The sequence below is a fragment of the Rattus rattus genome, chromosome 6, assembly GCF_011064425.1.
Source record: "Rattus rattus isolate New Zealand chromosome 6, Rrattus_CSIRO_v1, whole genome shotgun sequence".
NCBI lineage: Eukaryota > Metazoa > Chordata > Mammalia > Rodentia > Muridae > Rattus > Rattus rattus.
In genome coordinates this window covers 126,838,786-126,853,859 of record NC_046159.1, presented here as the reverse complement: position 1 = coordinate 126,853,859, position 15,074 = coordinate 126,838,786, and the positions used below count along the sequence as shown (strand labels likewise).

The window sequence follows — 15,074 nt, the reverse complement described above, 5'->3', positions numbered from 1 at the left end:
TCTTAGTCTAGACTTACAGACTTTCTCCTCCCTCAGTTTCTGAGTGCTGGAGTTATAGGCACGGGCTATTATTGTTCCTGGCTAGCTGGAGCTGATTTTCTTGTACCCATTTTGCATTTGGAAACCCTTTAAAAGAAGTTTTGACATTGCTAGATCTTCATTTTCTTATATCAGAAATTGGCAGCAGCTAAACTGTCCTGCAGTCTGTCTTTAATTTACCTCGACTACTTAATCACGTTTGTTTGCCTGGTCAGTGGAGATGGGGGAATATACAGTTTCTCATTTACTCTATACTTTGGGGCTAAAGATGCTTTGAGGTTTCAGTGATCTACATCTGTGATTCTTTTTGTTTTTCTGTGACAGGTTCTCAAGAAGTATAGCCCCTGTTGCTTTTGAACTCCATGTAGTTGAGACTAGCTGTAAACTCCTGATTTACTGGCTTCCCACATCTTAAGCTTTGGGATTAAAGATTCCATCTGGAATTTGGCTACAACCAAACTTTTACTATAGCTTCAGACCTGAGCCCACCAAGGAATACTACCATTTAAAATTCAGAAGGAACATTTTTTTTCTATCCTATTTATTTTCTCTTGTTGTTTCTTCGTACTAAGAATTGAAACCAGGACTTCACATCGCCTTAGTAAGCTTTCTTCCATTCAGTAGTGCTCTGGTTCATTTAACTTTATTTTCTTGTTTTAAGACAGATTCTATGTCTTAGTTACTTTTCTGTTGCTATTATAAGATATCATAACCATAACTAAGGCAAGTTAGAGATGAAAGCATTTAATATGGGGTCTTATAGTTTCAGAGAGTGATGCCATGACCATCATGGTGTGAGCATGGCAGCAGGCAAGCAAGCATGGAGTTGGAACAATAACTGCGGGCTCAAATCTGCAGTATGAAGCAGAGACAGAGACAGAGACAGCAGAGCCTACCTACCCCGGTGACACAACTCCTATAGCAAGACACACCTCCTAATTCTTTTAAGCAGTTCTACCAACTGAGGACCACATATTCAAACATAAGAGCTTATAGGAACCATTCTCCTTCAAACCTTCGTAGTCTTTATTGTTGCCAGTCTCCTTATTTGCCTTCCTCAATCTTTTAGGTACTTTTCGGCCATTCAAGATTCCTCTATTGTAAATTCTCAGTTTAGTTCTATACCCTAGTATTGATTGGGTTGTTTCAGGGTTTTTTGGTTTTTTTTTTTTTTTCGTTTTTGTTGTTGGTTGTAAGGTTCTTGAGTTATTTTGGATATGAGCCCTCTATCAGATGTGGGGTTAGTGAAGCTCTTTTCCCAATCTGTTTGTTGCCATTTGTCCTAATGACAGTTTCTTTTGCCTTACAGAAGCTTTCCAGTGAGTGTCATGAGGACCCATTTATCAGTTCTTGATCTTAGAGCATGAGCCAGCTATTGGAGTTCTGTTTAGGAAATTTTCCTCTGTGCTAATAAATTCAAGGCTCTTTCTCATGTTCTCTTTTATTGGATACAGTGTTTTTGATTTTATGTTGCGGTCCTTGATCCACTTGGACTTGAGCTTTGTGCATGGTGACAAATATGGGTCTATTTTCAACTTTCTACATACAGACATCCAGTTAGACCAGCACCATGTATTGAAGATGCTTTCTTTTTTCCATCATATATTTTTGACTTCTTGTCAAAGATCAAATTTGCATAAGTGAGTGGTTTTATTTCTGGGTCTTCAATTCTATTCCATTGATCAACTTGTCTGTCTCTGTACCATTACTATGCAGTTTTTACCACTATGGCTCTGTAGCAGAGTGTGAGGTCAGGGATGGTGATTCCCCCAGACATTATTTTATTGTGAAAAATTGTTTTTACTCTTCTGGGTCCTTTTGCTTTTCCAGATGAATTTGAGAATTGCTCTTTCCAAGTCTTTGAAGAATTGTGTTGGGATTTTGATGGAGATTGCATTGAATCTGTAGATTGCCTTTGGTGGGATGGCCATTTTTACTGTTAATTCTGCCAATCCATGAGCATGGGAGATCTCTTGATTTTCTGAGCTGTTCTTTGATTTCTTTCTTGAGAGACTTGAAGTTCTTATCATAAGGATCTTTCACTTGTTTGGTTAGTTACCCCATGGTATTTTATATTATCTGTGGCTATTGTGAAAGAAATTGTTTCCCTAATTGTTTTCTCAGCTTATTTATCCTTTGTATAAAGGAAGGCTACTGTTTTATTTGAGTTAATTTTATATCCATCCACTTTGCTGAAGTTGTTTATTAGCTGGAGAAGTTCTCTAGTAGAAATTTTGGGGTCACTAATGTATAGTATCATATCATCTGCAAATAGTGATACCTTTAATTCTTCTTTGCCAATTTGTATCCCCTTGATCTCTTTTTGTTGTCTTATTCCTCTAGCTAGCACTTCGTACTATATTGATTAGATGTGGGGAGACTAGGCATCCTTGCCTTGTCCCTGATTTTAGTGGGATTGCTTCTGGTATCTCTCCGTTTAATTTGATATTGGCTGTTGGTTTGCAGTAAATTGCTTTTATTATGTTTAGGTTTGGGCCTTACATTTCTGATCTCTCCAATACTTGTAACATGAAGGGTTGTTGTATTTTGCCATCTAAGGAGATGATCATGTGATTTATTTTTCTTTGAGTTTGTTTATATGGTGGATTACATTAATGGATTTTTGCATATTAAACCACCAATCTTTCATCTCTGGGATGAAGCCTACTTTATCCTGGTTTTGATATGTTCTTGGATTCAGTCTGGAAGAATTGTATTGAATATTTTTGCATAAATTCATAAGCGACAGTGGACTGTAGTTCTGTTTTTGGTAGGGTCCTTGTGTGGTTTAGGCATCAGCATAATTGTGGCTTCATAGAATGAATTAGGTAATGTTCCTTCTGTTTCTATTTTATAGACTAGTTTGAGGAATATTAATATCAGGTCTTCTTTGAAGGTCTGGTAGAATTCTGAACTAAATCCATCTGGCCCTGGGCTTTTTTTGGTTGGGAGGTTTTTAATGACTTCTATTTCCTTATGGGATATGAGCCTGTTTAGAAAATATACCTGCTCTTGATTAACTTTGGTATATAATATCTTTCTAAAAAACCATCCACTTCATCTAGATTTTCCAGTTTTATTGAGTATAGGCTTTTGTAGTAGGATCCGGTGATATTTTGAATTTTCTCCATTTCTGTTCTTATGTCTCCCTTTTTGTTTCTGATTTTGTTAATTTGGATACTGCCTCTGGACCCTTTAGTTAGTTTGGTTAGGGGTTTATCTTGTTGATTCTCTCAAAGAACCAACTTTCGTTTGACTCATTCTTTGCATTGTTCTCTTTGTTTCTACTTGGTTGATTTTAGCCCTTAGTTTGACTATTTCTTGCCTTTTACTCCTCTGCGTTAAGTTTGCTTCTTTTTGTTCTGGAGCACCCAGGTGTACTATTAAGTTGGTAGTGTAAGGTCTCTCCAGTTATTTTACCAGTGCACTTAGTGCTATGAATTTTCCTCTTAGCACTGCTTTGATCCTAGAAGAAATACTTTCAGCTTTTCCCTATTCAGTATGATATTGGCTATGGGTTTGTCATATATAGCCTTTATAATATTGAGTTTGATTTTTGTGTAATTAATTTGTTTAAGAGTTTTTGTCATGAAGAGATGTTGATCTTTTTTTTTCTTTTCTTTTTTTTTTTTTACATCTCTTGGAATTGATTTTATGATGTTTTCATTTTCTTTTTTAAGTTGGTTGATGTGTATGTGTTTTTAATGAATCATACCTGGGATGAAACCAACTTGATTATGGTGTATCAGCTTTTTGGTGTACTGTTCAATTTAATTATGTAATATTTTGTTGAGGATTTTATATCAGTGTTCAGGTATATTGGATTGTAGTGTTCATCCCTCCTCCGTCTTTCCTTCCTTCCTTTATTTTCTGTTTTACTTTCCTTTTTGATTTTCCTATAACTCTGTCAGGTTTTAGTATCAAGGTACTTGTATTCTCATGAACTGGGATAGATGACATGGACAATGAGAATCTGGTACATATATAAAACTGAATATTATTTAGCTCTAAAACTGAAGTCACAAAATTTGCAGGAAAATAGGTAGAGTGTATGATACTAAGCAAGATCATTTCAGGAAGAAAACATATATATGCTTTCACCCATATACAAATCATAGCTATAATATTTGTATAGAAATGTGTATGTATGGTATAACATTTAGAAAAATGAATAAGAAGAGGCGACATTATGTGATGAGGAAGAACAGAATGCAGGTAAAAGTGCATAGCTATTAAATTGATAGTGGGGGTATGATATTTCAAATGAAGTTCCAAAGCTTTCAAATGATTATTTTAATTACAGCTAATTCCTTTGAGGTATATAGAGTTTGGGTCTATAACAAAGTTTAAAACAAATTTAAAAAACAAAGTATTAAAAAAACATAACAGATTTGAAAGAGTTCTGTCTCCCCTCCCTTTTTTTCTATTTTTTGGAATAGTTTGAGAAACATCAGTGTTATCTCAAAGTGTGGTAAAATTTGTCAGTGATACTTTTACTCCTAGATTTTCTTTTCGAGAGACTTTATTGTTCATGTGTGTGTGTAGTGTGTATGTGTATATAAGTTTGTGTGTACATGCATATGTGTGTATACATATGTGTTTATTTCAGCTGCAGCCATGTAGTTCTTTGTATGTATGTGGGCTGGAGATCTATACTGAGTGTTTTTCTCTAGTTCTTTCCAATGATTTTTAAATCCAGGGTCTCTTTCTCATTGAACCTGGAGTGCACTAACTCAGACTACATGGCCAGCAAGCCCCTAGCTGTATCTTTCCAGCAACGAGATTGATTGCTGACCTGCTGTGCCTGGATGCTGGAGGTTGTATTAGGTCCTCATGCTTGCTAGACATGCACTCCTGTATCCACTGTCTTCCCAGTATTGTGAGACTTTGTATTACTGATCCATTTTGCTCTTTATTGGTCTGCTCAAAAATTTTCTGTCTTTTTGGTTCAGTTTTGGCATTCAGTTGTTTCCATATTTGCTAATTCTTCTGAAATTTCCTTATCATTATGTATTTTTTCAAAATATTCTTTAGTATGTATTTCTCTGTTGTCAGATGTAATTTGTCCTGCCCCCTCCATGGGTGTACAATGTAAACTTACTAATTCTGTTAATTGTCAAAGAAATTGAACCTATTGTTTCATAGATTCTTTTGTTTTTTTCAACCTGATTTTTTTTTTTTGTTTTGGTTTTTATTGTTTGTTTTTACTAATTCAATTTCTAAGAATTGAAGATATACTTGTTTCTTTTTTTTTTAAAGACTGTTTAGTTGATGCACTCTATTCCACATGTCTTGGTTTGCTGTGTTTTCAGTTGTTTCCAGGACTTGTAATTTTGTATTCTGACTTCCTTAGGTCTACTATGTTTGTTTGTTTGTTTTTTAAATGTGTTATACAGGATTAGCAATATGGCACAGTTGGTATAGGTGCCTGCTGTAAACCCTGACATCCTGAGTTTGATCTCTGCGATTCATATATTTTGTTGTTAAATGCAGGATTTTAAATATAGATCATTGTAGCAACTTTTGTGTTTTGTTTGCTTCTTTTAAATATCAAGACTTTATGATAAATGTTAGTAAATACACATTAACAATAAGATCATCAAGCCTCAAAATGTTAGTTTGTACAAAGCTACATACCCAGAAGGTAGAAGAATATACATGATTTGGTTTCATTTTAGGAATTGAAATTCTGCTAATTTGGATCATGTGTATCTTCATAAAATTCAAGATAGTTGTAAATGTATTTAATATATTTTCTTGAAATGTGGTCTGTAGAGATTACTTTTGCTAAATCTCACATTTGAAAATAGTTAATATATATGATATGAATTTATGCTTATAACTTTTTAAAATTCAATATTTTCCCATATTAAAGAATAGTTTTTTGTTTGTTTGTTTGTTTGTTTGTTTGTTTTCAGAGCTGAGGACTGAACCCAGGGCCTTGTGCTTGCTAGGCAAGCATTCTACCACTGAGCTAAATCCCCAACCCCAAGAATAGGTTTTTTATATTCAGGTTTTGAATGAAAAAAATAAATATTTAAAAATGTATCTGGTCATTAATTAGATTGAACTAGAGTTGGTATAAAATGACAGTGTTTTGGTTTAGAGTAAATACTGAGATTATGGCAGAAAATATGGTGACTTGGTAGGTCAGATGGTCAATGCTCTGTGAAGGCTGGTAGTGTGTTAGTTTTCAGGGACAATGGGGCTAAGGAAATCTGTCCCTGAGAGACAGGGAAAGTACCAGTGTTGTAGATTACAGAGGAGGACATCCTGGTAATGACGTTCAGAATCCATTCCCATGGATGTTTGTAGGTGTTTGAGAATCTGCAGCTGTTTGCTGAGTGTAGCATGCACTTTTAGAACAGAACTGAACCTGAGCTAAACAGAACTGTTGTGATTTGTCCTGATTTTACAGAACCAAGTTAATAAATCTGATAGCCTCTTGGGGCCTTCCTTATCTTATAATTGTGTACTTTGTTCAAATTTCATCTGCCTTGAAATAATTTGCTTTAGAGGAACATTATTTTCTAAAGAAAGTAGATTTCCCTTCCTGTAGTATTGGATTGCTTATTGAGAAAGCATATTGACTATTTTTATTGTGTATTTTTATGATTTTTTAGTAGATTTTAGTTATTGCTCTTTTATAGGTAACAGTAACTGTACCAACGAGAAAATTAGAAGTCCTTTAAGTTTATGATTTTGTATTATAAAATCATACTCATAAGCAATGAAGACGGTGGTTACTAAAATTTAATACTGAAGAAATTAGTATGTTTTGATTTCTTTGCTTATGTGCTAATTTAGTCTCTTTAAAACCTTTTTTTGGCATTCTCTTATATGACTTTGAGTATATTGAAATATGCTTTTATAATACTCTTGTATTTCATTGGGCTAACTATTTTTATTTGTAATGAATTATGTAAGTCATAGCTGTAATGTAAAAAAGAATTTTTGAAAAATTATTTTAATCCTATTTTTATATCAGTTTTGTAAACCATTGCATTTTTTAGATTTTTTTCTGTACTTTCTCTGTTTCTTTTTTGATTTTTACAGAAGTGAGTTTAAAAAAATAAACCCTGTTAAATCATAACTATTTGTTTTCCGTTTTTAGGTTGTTATGGAGTAGATGGGGAAAGTGACTCTATTATGAGTTCGGCTTCTGAAAACTCCACTGAGCCTTGGTTTTGTGATGCCTGTAAATGTGGGGTGTCTCCGAGCTGTGAACTGTGTCCTAATCAGGACGGGATTTTCAAGGAGACCGATGCTGGAAGGTTGATGTCCTCATTATGTTGTGCCCATATGCCTGCTTCATAACACGCCTGCTTTGGAATGCCTTTTTCTTCCATTTGTGACTTTAGAGTCAAACACTTTTCCTCCATCTTCTGGGTATAGAGGAGTTAATTGGCCATGTAGATGGATGAGGGGAGAAGAAAGACCATTTCTCAAGTACTTGCATTTGTTTTTACACTCATCATCCCAGTTACTGTGAGGAAGCACATGGTAGCATTGGGTTATGATGATAGTGCCCAAGACTCTAACCATTTAAATCATGTGTTACCATTTACATCATGTGCTACCTCAAGACCACAGTCTGGTAAACAGTGAGATTTGAACACAGGTTTTATCTCAATTCAGGAGTATAACATACAGTGATTAAAATGAAGAAATTTTAGAATCATTAAAAATATTTAAGAATTAGGGGTTGGGGATTTTAGCCCAGTGGTAGAGGGCTTGCCTAGGAAGCGCAAGGCCCTGGGTTCGGTCCCCAGCTCCGAAAAAAAGAACCAAAAAAAAAAAAAGAATATTTAAGAATTAAATAAGAATTTAAGAATGAAAATGCTTATATAAAAATCATTACTTAAAAGTTATTAAGATTAAAGCCCCAAAGTACATGGAAGTCATAAATGGATTCTAGAAAGAAATCCCTAGTGGTGACACACAGATGAAGGGATACCAAAATTAAAGAATTATCTCTTTCCTGATAATAGAGTTTAGACTTTGTCACAAGAGCAAATTGTAGCCAACTTGGTACCAGAAACCTTTTCTGCTTTATCTGCCAGTCTTGGGATCTTAGAAGTAGGTGGCTGTTGCAATTTTCACGGGAGCTACAGCTCTGTTTTTTTTTTTTTTTTTTTTTTTTTTCAGAGCTGGGGACCGAACCCGGGGCCTTGCCTTTAGGCAAGCGGCTGTACCTGAGCTAAATCCCCAACCCTACAGCTCTGTTTTAAAGTCTGCTACACTACACATGCCGTGGGTGTTTATTGAGATGGCAGTGAAAACTGATCTCAGGGCTGGGCCAGGGTTGTGAGCTACTAAGGCCTGAGCATGTGGCTGTATGTAAATGTATTCTTTCTGTCCTGTGGGGAAACTCTTCTTACCCTGTTCTCAGTATCTTTGAGTTACAGTGCCCTGCTATAGTGATGACAGAATCACACTCACGGTAATGACAAGTGCTGAGGGGTTCTGCCTCTCAGTGCAGAGGAAATGTTAAAACAGGACTGAAGCTGAGAGACAAGGACACTGATGCCTGGCACACAGACCTGTGGTGTTTTTCACTGTAATCACTCTCACGGTCACCAACAGTTTGAGCAGTTGTCTCATAAAAGTGCCGCTATCATTTATGTTGTTTTTTTCTCTGTGAGTCTCTGGGTGGTTGACTGCAGTGTAAGAATTTTCCCCAATCTTGTGTGTTTTGAAGATTACTCATTTCAACCCTGTGAATAATAGTTGCTCATGTTTTCATTTTAATAAATAAGGCATTGGAATTTAAAAATTTACTTATATTTTAGTTATTATTTGAAAATAAGCACATGTGTTTGTGTCTGTGGGGGTATGAGCACATGAATGCAGGTATTTTCAGAGTCCAGAGGAGGGTTTCAGATTCACTGGAGCTGGAGTTATGGGCGTCTGTGAGCTGCCTGATGTGGGTGCGTGGGTCATGCAAGAGTAGTAAGAACAGTGTGTACTTAATTGCAGAGCCAGTTCTCTGTCATCTAGAATGTTTTAATTAAGATTACTTAGTATTTTACTAGGCATGGTGGTGTACACCTTTAATCCCAGTACAGAGGATGGATCTCTGTGAGTCCAAGACCAGCCTGGTCACACAGCAAGATCCAGGACAGACAGGGAGGTTATGTAGAGAAACCTTGTCTTAAAAAAAAACAAAAAGCAAACAAAACGATTGCTTAATATTTTAATAATAGCAGCAAGAACTACCAGACAACATACTTTTTTTTTTTTTTACCAATGTTTTAACCCTGAAAACAGGGCATAGTCCACAAATAAAACCTAGACTTAGATGTAATATGTTATACTATAGTAAAATTAAGAAAACGCATTTCTCATGTTGTTTCAATTAGTAGCCAGACCCTTGAGAAATACCGTCTTACTAGATTGCTAGGGTAGCATAGAGTCTACAGTAGGATCTTCAGTAACTTGTGCTGAGGTTCCAGATCTCTTGTCACCTAAGAAAAGAAATGTAGTAAAATAATAGTAAGTACTTTGATATATACAATACTTGGTCGTGTTGTATAGGTGGGATTTTTGGACTATGGCCTATAACTGTGGGTTTAGTAAACATTAATAGTGTGTGCCTTCAAAATGTTTTGCCCATGTTTATATTTTTGTTTGCTTGTTTTATTTTGTTTTTGTTTTTATTCTTTTATGACTTTAGGCAGATTCCTTAGCCTCATTATCATAAGTTAGTTTGGTAGTCCTTTTGAGAAGCTTCAAGGACACAATTCATGTACAACAGTTCCTGGAGTGTACTTGGTATTTATTCTCAATGCTGCTGCTATGAGCACTTTCTTCTGAGCAGTGTTCTACTTAAGGTAACCACCGCTGTGAGCAGGCCAGTTGGTGACTTTTAATCTTGAATATTGAAACTTTGAGAACTCCATTGTGGTGAAGTAAGACCATTTTGAAAAACAAAAGAAAACAAGCTTCCTTTTGAGGAAGATAATTCATTTACTTGGTTTTCTATTAATTTTTAGGTTGTACTGACAAACTGTCTTTTGTGCTATTATACTCTGCAAAGTAACTTAAAATGTTTTCTAAAACAAGACAAAAGAAAGCTCTTTAAGCACTGAGTTTTAATAGGAAATATTTATATTAGCTGCACTTCATATATAGATACCTTTCTATGGACAATCTAGAAAAAAATTGTAATAGACTATCTAATACTTGTTCATGTCCATAGTTCCATGTACACCAGAGGAGAAATTATGAGCATTTATGCCTTTTGCTGCATTGTAATGCCAGCTTGATTTAAGACCAAGAAAGAGAAAAAGTTATAAAAATTGGACAAGTCCTTTTGAATTTTTATCTTCATGTAGGAAGTCCAGGAAAGGAAGAGTAGTATATAAACTGGCTGAAAACATTTTGACATTGATTTATTATATGAGTTTAACTAGACTCTATTGATTTGACTCACAATTTCTACATGCCAAGTGATTCCATGTGTGGAAATTGCTGTGTGTGAAATAAAAACTAAATGTTTATTTCACTTTTTAAGTAATGTCTATTTTATTTAACAAAGCAAAGCATGGGATATACCCTAAGAGAAACTGAGTGACCATCCTGGAATCAGAAACAGCCTGAGTTATCCTCCTTTGCTGCCATTGTAGATTGCTGTCCTTTTGTGTATTTGCAGTTCAGTATGGCTCTGATTCATTGGTCGTCTTTGCACCTCAGTAAGCATTATGGTACACTCAATAATAGTGGTTCTCAACCTTCCAAATACTGCCACCCTTACATATACTTCCTCATGTTGTGGGGACCCCCCAACCATAAAACTGTTTCCATGGCTACTTTATAACTAGTTTTGCTACTGCTAAATTGTAATATAAACATGTGTGTTTTCTGATGGCCTTAGGTGACCCCTGTGAAAGGGTTGTTTGACCCCAGAGGGGTCATGACCCACAAGTTGAGAGCCATTCCAGTAGAAGGAAGGGAGCATTGGATTCCTTAAATTTCAGTGTTTTCCTCCGTTAGACTTGCTATATTTGAAATTTTCAATCCTTTGAAAGCGTTTCTTGATTTGCAAATGAGAAGAACAATTTGCCATCCATAGGAAACACTCAGACCTTTTCATTTTCCTCATAGCAAATGTTCCATGAGCAATGACAGTCAGTGAGCTAAACACTGCTTTAAGCATTTCACAATCACCTCCATCTAAGTTCCAGATTATCTGTGTAATGTTTTTTCCCTATGAAGCACCTAATCATTGGTTCTGGGTTGAAGGAATAGAAATAACATGCTGCAGATATTTTTAAAATACTTTTTAAATATGTGGAAAAGGTACTACACAGAAAGCGTACTTCAAAACTATTCCATTTATATAATTTCCATTGTGACATATCAATTTTTTTCAAGAAGTATATTACTAGTTGGTTGTTGCCTATCTATAAACAATATATGAGTTTAATCAAATGCATTGATAGTTTCCATTGTAGAATAACAGTCTGCCTCTGTCTTTTGGTGGTTTTTTGATACTTGTTTTCTGATCCCTTTCCCAACCAACATCTGTCATCATAGCTCCAAGCAAAATGATGGTAAAGTAACAAGGAAGATTTTCTTGTTGATTTGATTTCCCAATTTAATTACATAAGTTCTAAAATATATGAACAAAAAGTGCTCAAAGGAATAAAATTGTGTTAGCACAATATTTTAATAAGGACTTGCATTGTTATCCTCATGAATGGCTGAGCAGAATGATACATCTGTGTGCCAGTCACACAGAAATGGCAGTTGAGATCTTCACTGCACATCTTAAGGTCAGTACAAAGCAAGCAGCCAGCTGTTGGTTTATCAAAGGTAAATTCCTGTAGAGAACAGCGGCATTTAATACATCAGTGAGCATGAAGATACTGCACAGATTACAATGAGAAAGTTGCTGCTCGTTGAGATGCTATCTTTATACTGAACTCCACAGGATGCTTATGGGAGATTGGATTAAAATGTTCTATCAAGAAAATTTCAGAACTGTGCATGTTTTGTACAACAAAATTGATAAAAATTTTAAACTGTTTTCTTGAATACTTCTATACAATGATTAAGCTTTAGTCTTTTAAAACTCGGTACATCATAAAACCAGGACCTTTTAAACTGGGATAAAGCAAAATTGTCAAAATAATCACAAGGTTCATGGAGATTTTCCATCTCATTTTATCCTTTTTCTTATACAAGTGATGCAGATCTGGTATTTACATTTCACACAGCTACTCAACATTTTGTCTGTCTGTAAGCAAACAGATATGGAATGAATTAATAGCTCAGAGCATTAAAAGAGATTAGAACCAACTCATTATTCTTTTGGTATTCTGAATGTGAACATTTTTAAAAAGTGTTAAAGCCTTGTGCAGACTTTACACAATATAGTCGTTTAGTTCATAGGCTATATAGGGAATAGGAATGGATGCTCAATGAAAATATGACATCCTTGCATTATTGTAACTTTGTTTTGTATTTTTTCCCAGCCTCCATCAAAAGTTAAACTTTCTACCAGAACTGTTTTAAAATATAACCTTAGGGATATCCAACAGCTTTGGTAGTGGTGGGGGTGGGGTATCAATAAAGGACAATTAACCTAATTACTGCAGAATAACTTCATAGTTCTTAAATTAGAATCCTTAATTCTAAAAGTACTCACAGTAATGAATGTGCATATCTTTCCTTGAATGTGAAAGTGATGTTTTGTTACCCTTGAATAGCAGTCTTATGCAAATATTTAAGAATAATAGATAAGACCAAAGTGTAGTGAATCTTAAGTGAAAAGCAATTATGGTTGCTAAATCTACATTTTTACTAGATTCCTGGAAAAGTAATGCTCACTGCAGTCATGCTTTCTTTGATTAATTATCTGCTATCATTCTCTAGGTATGCTGTATTTTTTAGTTAAGAGTCTTGAAATGAGGATTTTTTTTAAAAAAATCTAATTATAGAATGCTTTCAGTACTATTTTTAAGGTGGAACATATTTTGTGTTCGGATTTTATGTGAGAATTTCAGGAATGCATTTGATAGCAGAATTATGTCTTTTCCCTTATAGATGGGTTCACATTGTTTGTGCCCTATATGTTCCTGGAGTAGCCTTTGGAGATATTGATAAATTACGACCAGTAACATTAACAGAAATGAACTATTCTAAATATGGTGCCAAGGTAAGGTAAACTGTATGATTAACTAAAATTCAGGGTTTTTTTCTGTTGTTGTTGTTGTATGTTTCTTTCTTTCCATAGCCTTTTAAGCTTGTGATACTACAGAAGTGTTGATTAGTAAGCATGCTCTTTGTGGAGCTCTTAGCACTAGGTCATTTATAATTGTATTAATTTGTTGTGTTTTGCTTTTATATTTTTGCATGAGGTAGTCAGCTTGCCTCTTCCTCAGTTCAAAGATCACATATAGGGGTCACCATGCATCATTTGAATCATATGTTGATAGTTGTTTCTCCTGAGGCTAATTTATTGATTAGTCTAATTTCAGATAAACCTATGTTATAAAATTGAATATTGATTGATACTATTTCTCTTCCCTTGAACCAGAGAAAGCCTTGTTACACTCAGTTGAATTAAATGAAATCCCACAACTTTAATTTTAAAATGAATTTTATTAAGATTATGAAAAAGAATATAAGAACCACTCTTTATTTTGACCACATATCAGCCCATTACCACTTCAACTTTTTTTAATGTAACAAGAAAAATGACCAAATTTCTTCAAGTAAAATGATTCTCTATATATTAATATTTGTAAAGTACTTAGAAGACTAACTGCTTAGCTCCTAAGTCCTTATACAAAATTATTATTTTTTATTGCTGCTAGGCAGTTTAATTTAGATTGATTAGGACTGTATTGAGAATTCTTTTTTTTTTAATTGGGAAACCTGGCTTACCTGCAGTTATTTGCATTGATGTTCTGTGTCCCTTGAGTATTTTAAATATTTATTGGATTCTTCATGAGAGGATAGTATTGTTTTAGAAATACTTTTCCTGTGACTTTTGTAGGAGTGTAGCTTTTGTGAAGACCCTCGCTTTGCTAGAACTGGAGTTTGCATTAGCTGTGATGCGGGCATGTGTAGAGCCTATTTTCATGTTACCTGTGCCCAGAAGGAAGGCCTGCTTTCAGAGGCAGCAGCAGAAGAGGTATGTTCATTTACACCATTTACCATGGGTACCAAGGTGTCCAGAAGACTTCTCATGTCTGCTGTGTCCTATAGCGGTCATAATTGGTGATAATGTGTTTGTAAGTCTTTGATCAGACCACTGATTTATACTTATAAATAGTAAATGTCTGAGTCTTGTCAGTCTTAAGACGAGTTATAGCATACTGGAAAGCATATCAGAAGTGTTGTAGTGAGTTCTGACAGATAAAACATAATACAAGTTGTCATGACGTGTTGATATTTGGCATATTTTATACAGAAGAACGAAATTTCCTTAAGGCAATATTGTTTTCTTTGGGTTTAGTTTTAATTCCCTAGAATTTTTTTCCAGGCTTACTGAATTTAAATTAAGTAATTATTTGATTACAAATATATTTTTGGAGCTCCTTAAAAATTAAAGTTGTTTCTAGAATCCACTGCTTCAAATTGTTTTTTATAACAATATAAAATATATATTTCTAAGTTCTAAACTTTGGAAGTTTCTAGAGATTACATACAACATGGTAGTAGTTTTGACGATCTTCCTCTTATGTTATGAAGGTAGGTAGAGTTGGAAAAATATAAACTGCAGCCGTTTCTACTAAAATGTGTTGTGTAATGCCGTAATAGTTATCTTGATTAAAAATATGTGTTTACTTAATAAGTTTAAGTTAGGAAGTACCTGAGAGTTTTCTAAGTTTTAATTCATGTGATAAGTTTCTAAAGGTATAATTCATAGATTCTTTGGCATTCACGATAATTTTAAAAGGTTTTTAAGGCAGCTTAAGAGCAGGTTTAATTAATTCCTTAAATGATTTTTATGGGGAGATAATTACCTATTCAGTAAACTTTTACTGTGCACTCATGATGCTTTCTGATAGTATGTAAGCTAT

The 15,074-nt window shown here is 34.6% G+C and overlaps 1 protein-coding gene across 1 annotated transcript in view; it reads left to right on the top strand.

Annotated features, from left to right (window-relative positions):
* Phf14 (PHD finger protein 14) overlaps positions 1-15,074 on the top strand; it is a 150,635-nt gene that overhangs the window by 18,602 nt on the left and 116,959 nt on the right. The window contains exons 5-7 of the mRNA XM_032906939.1: positions 7,154-7,313; positions 13,090-13,201; positions 14,045-14,182. Of these exons, the coding sequence (XP_032762830.1) occupies positions 7,154-7,313; positions 13,090-13,201; positions 14,045-14,182 (410 nt within the window). The remainder of the gene's footprint in view (positions 1-7,153; positions 7,314-13,089; positions 13,202-14,044; positions 14,183-15,074) is intronic.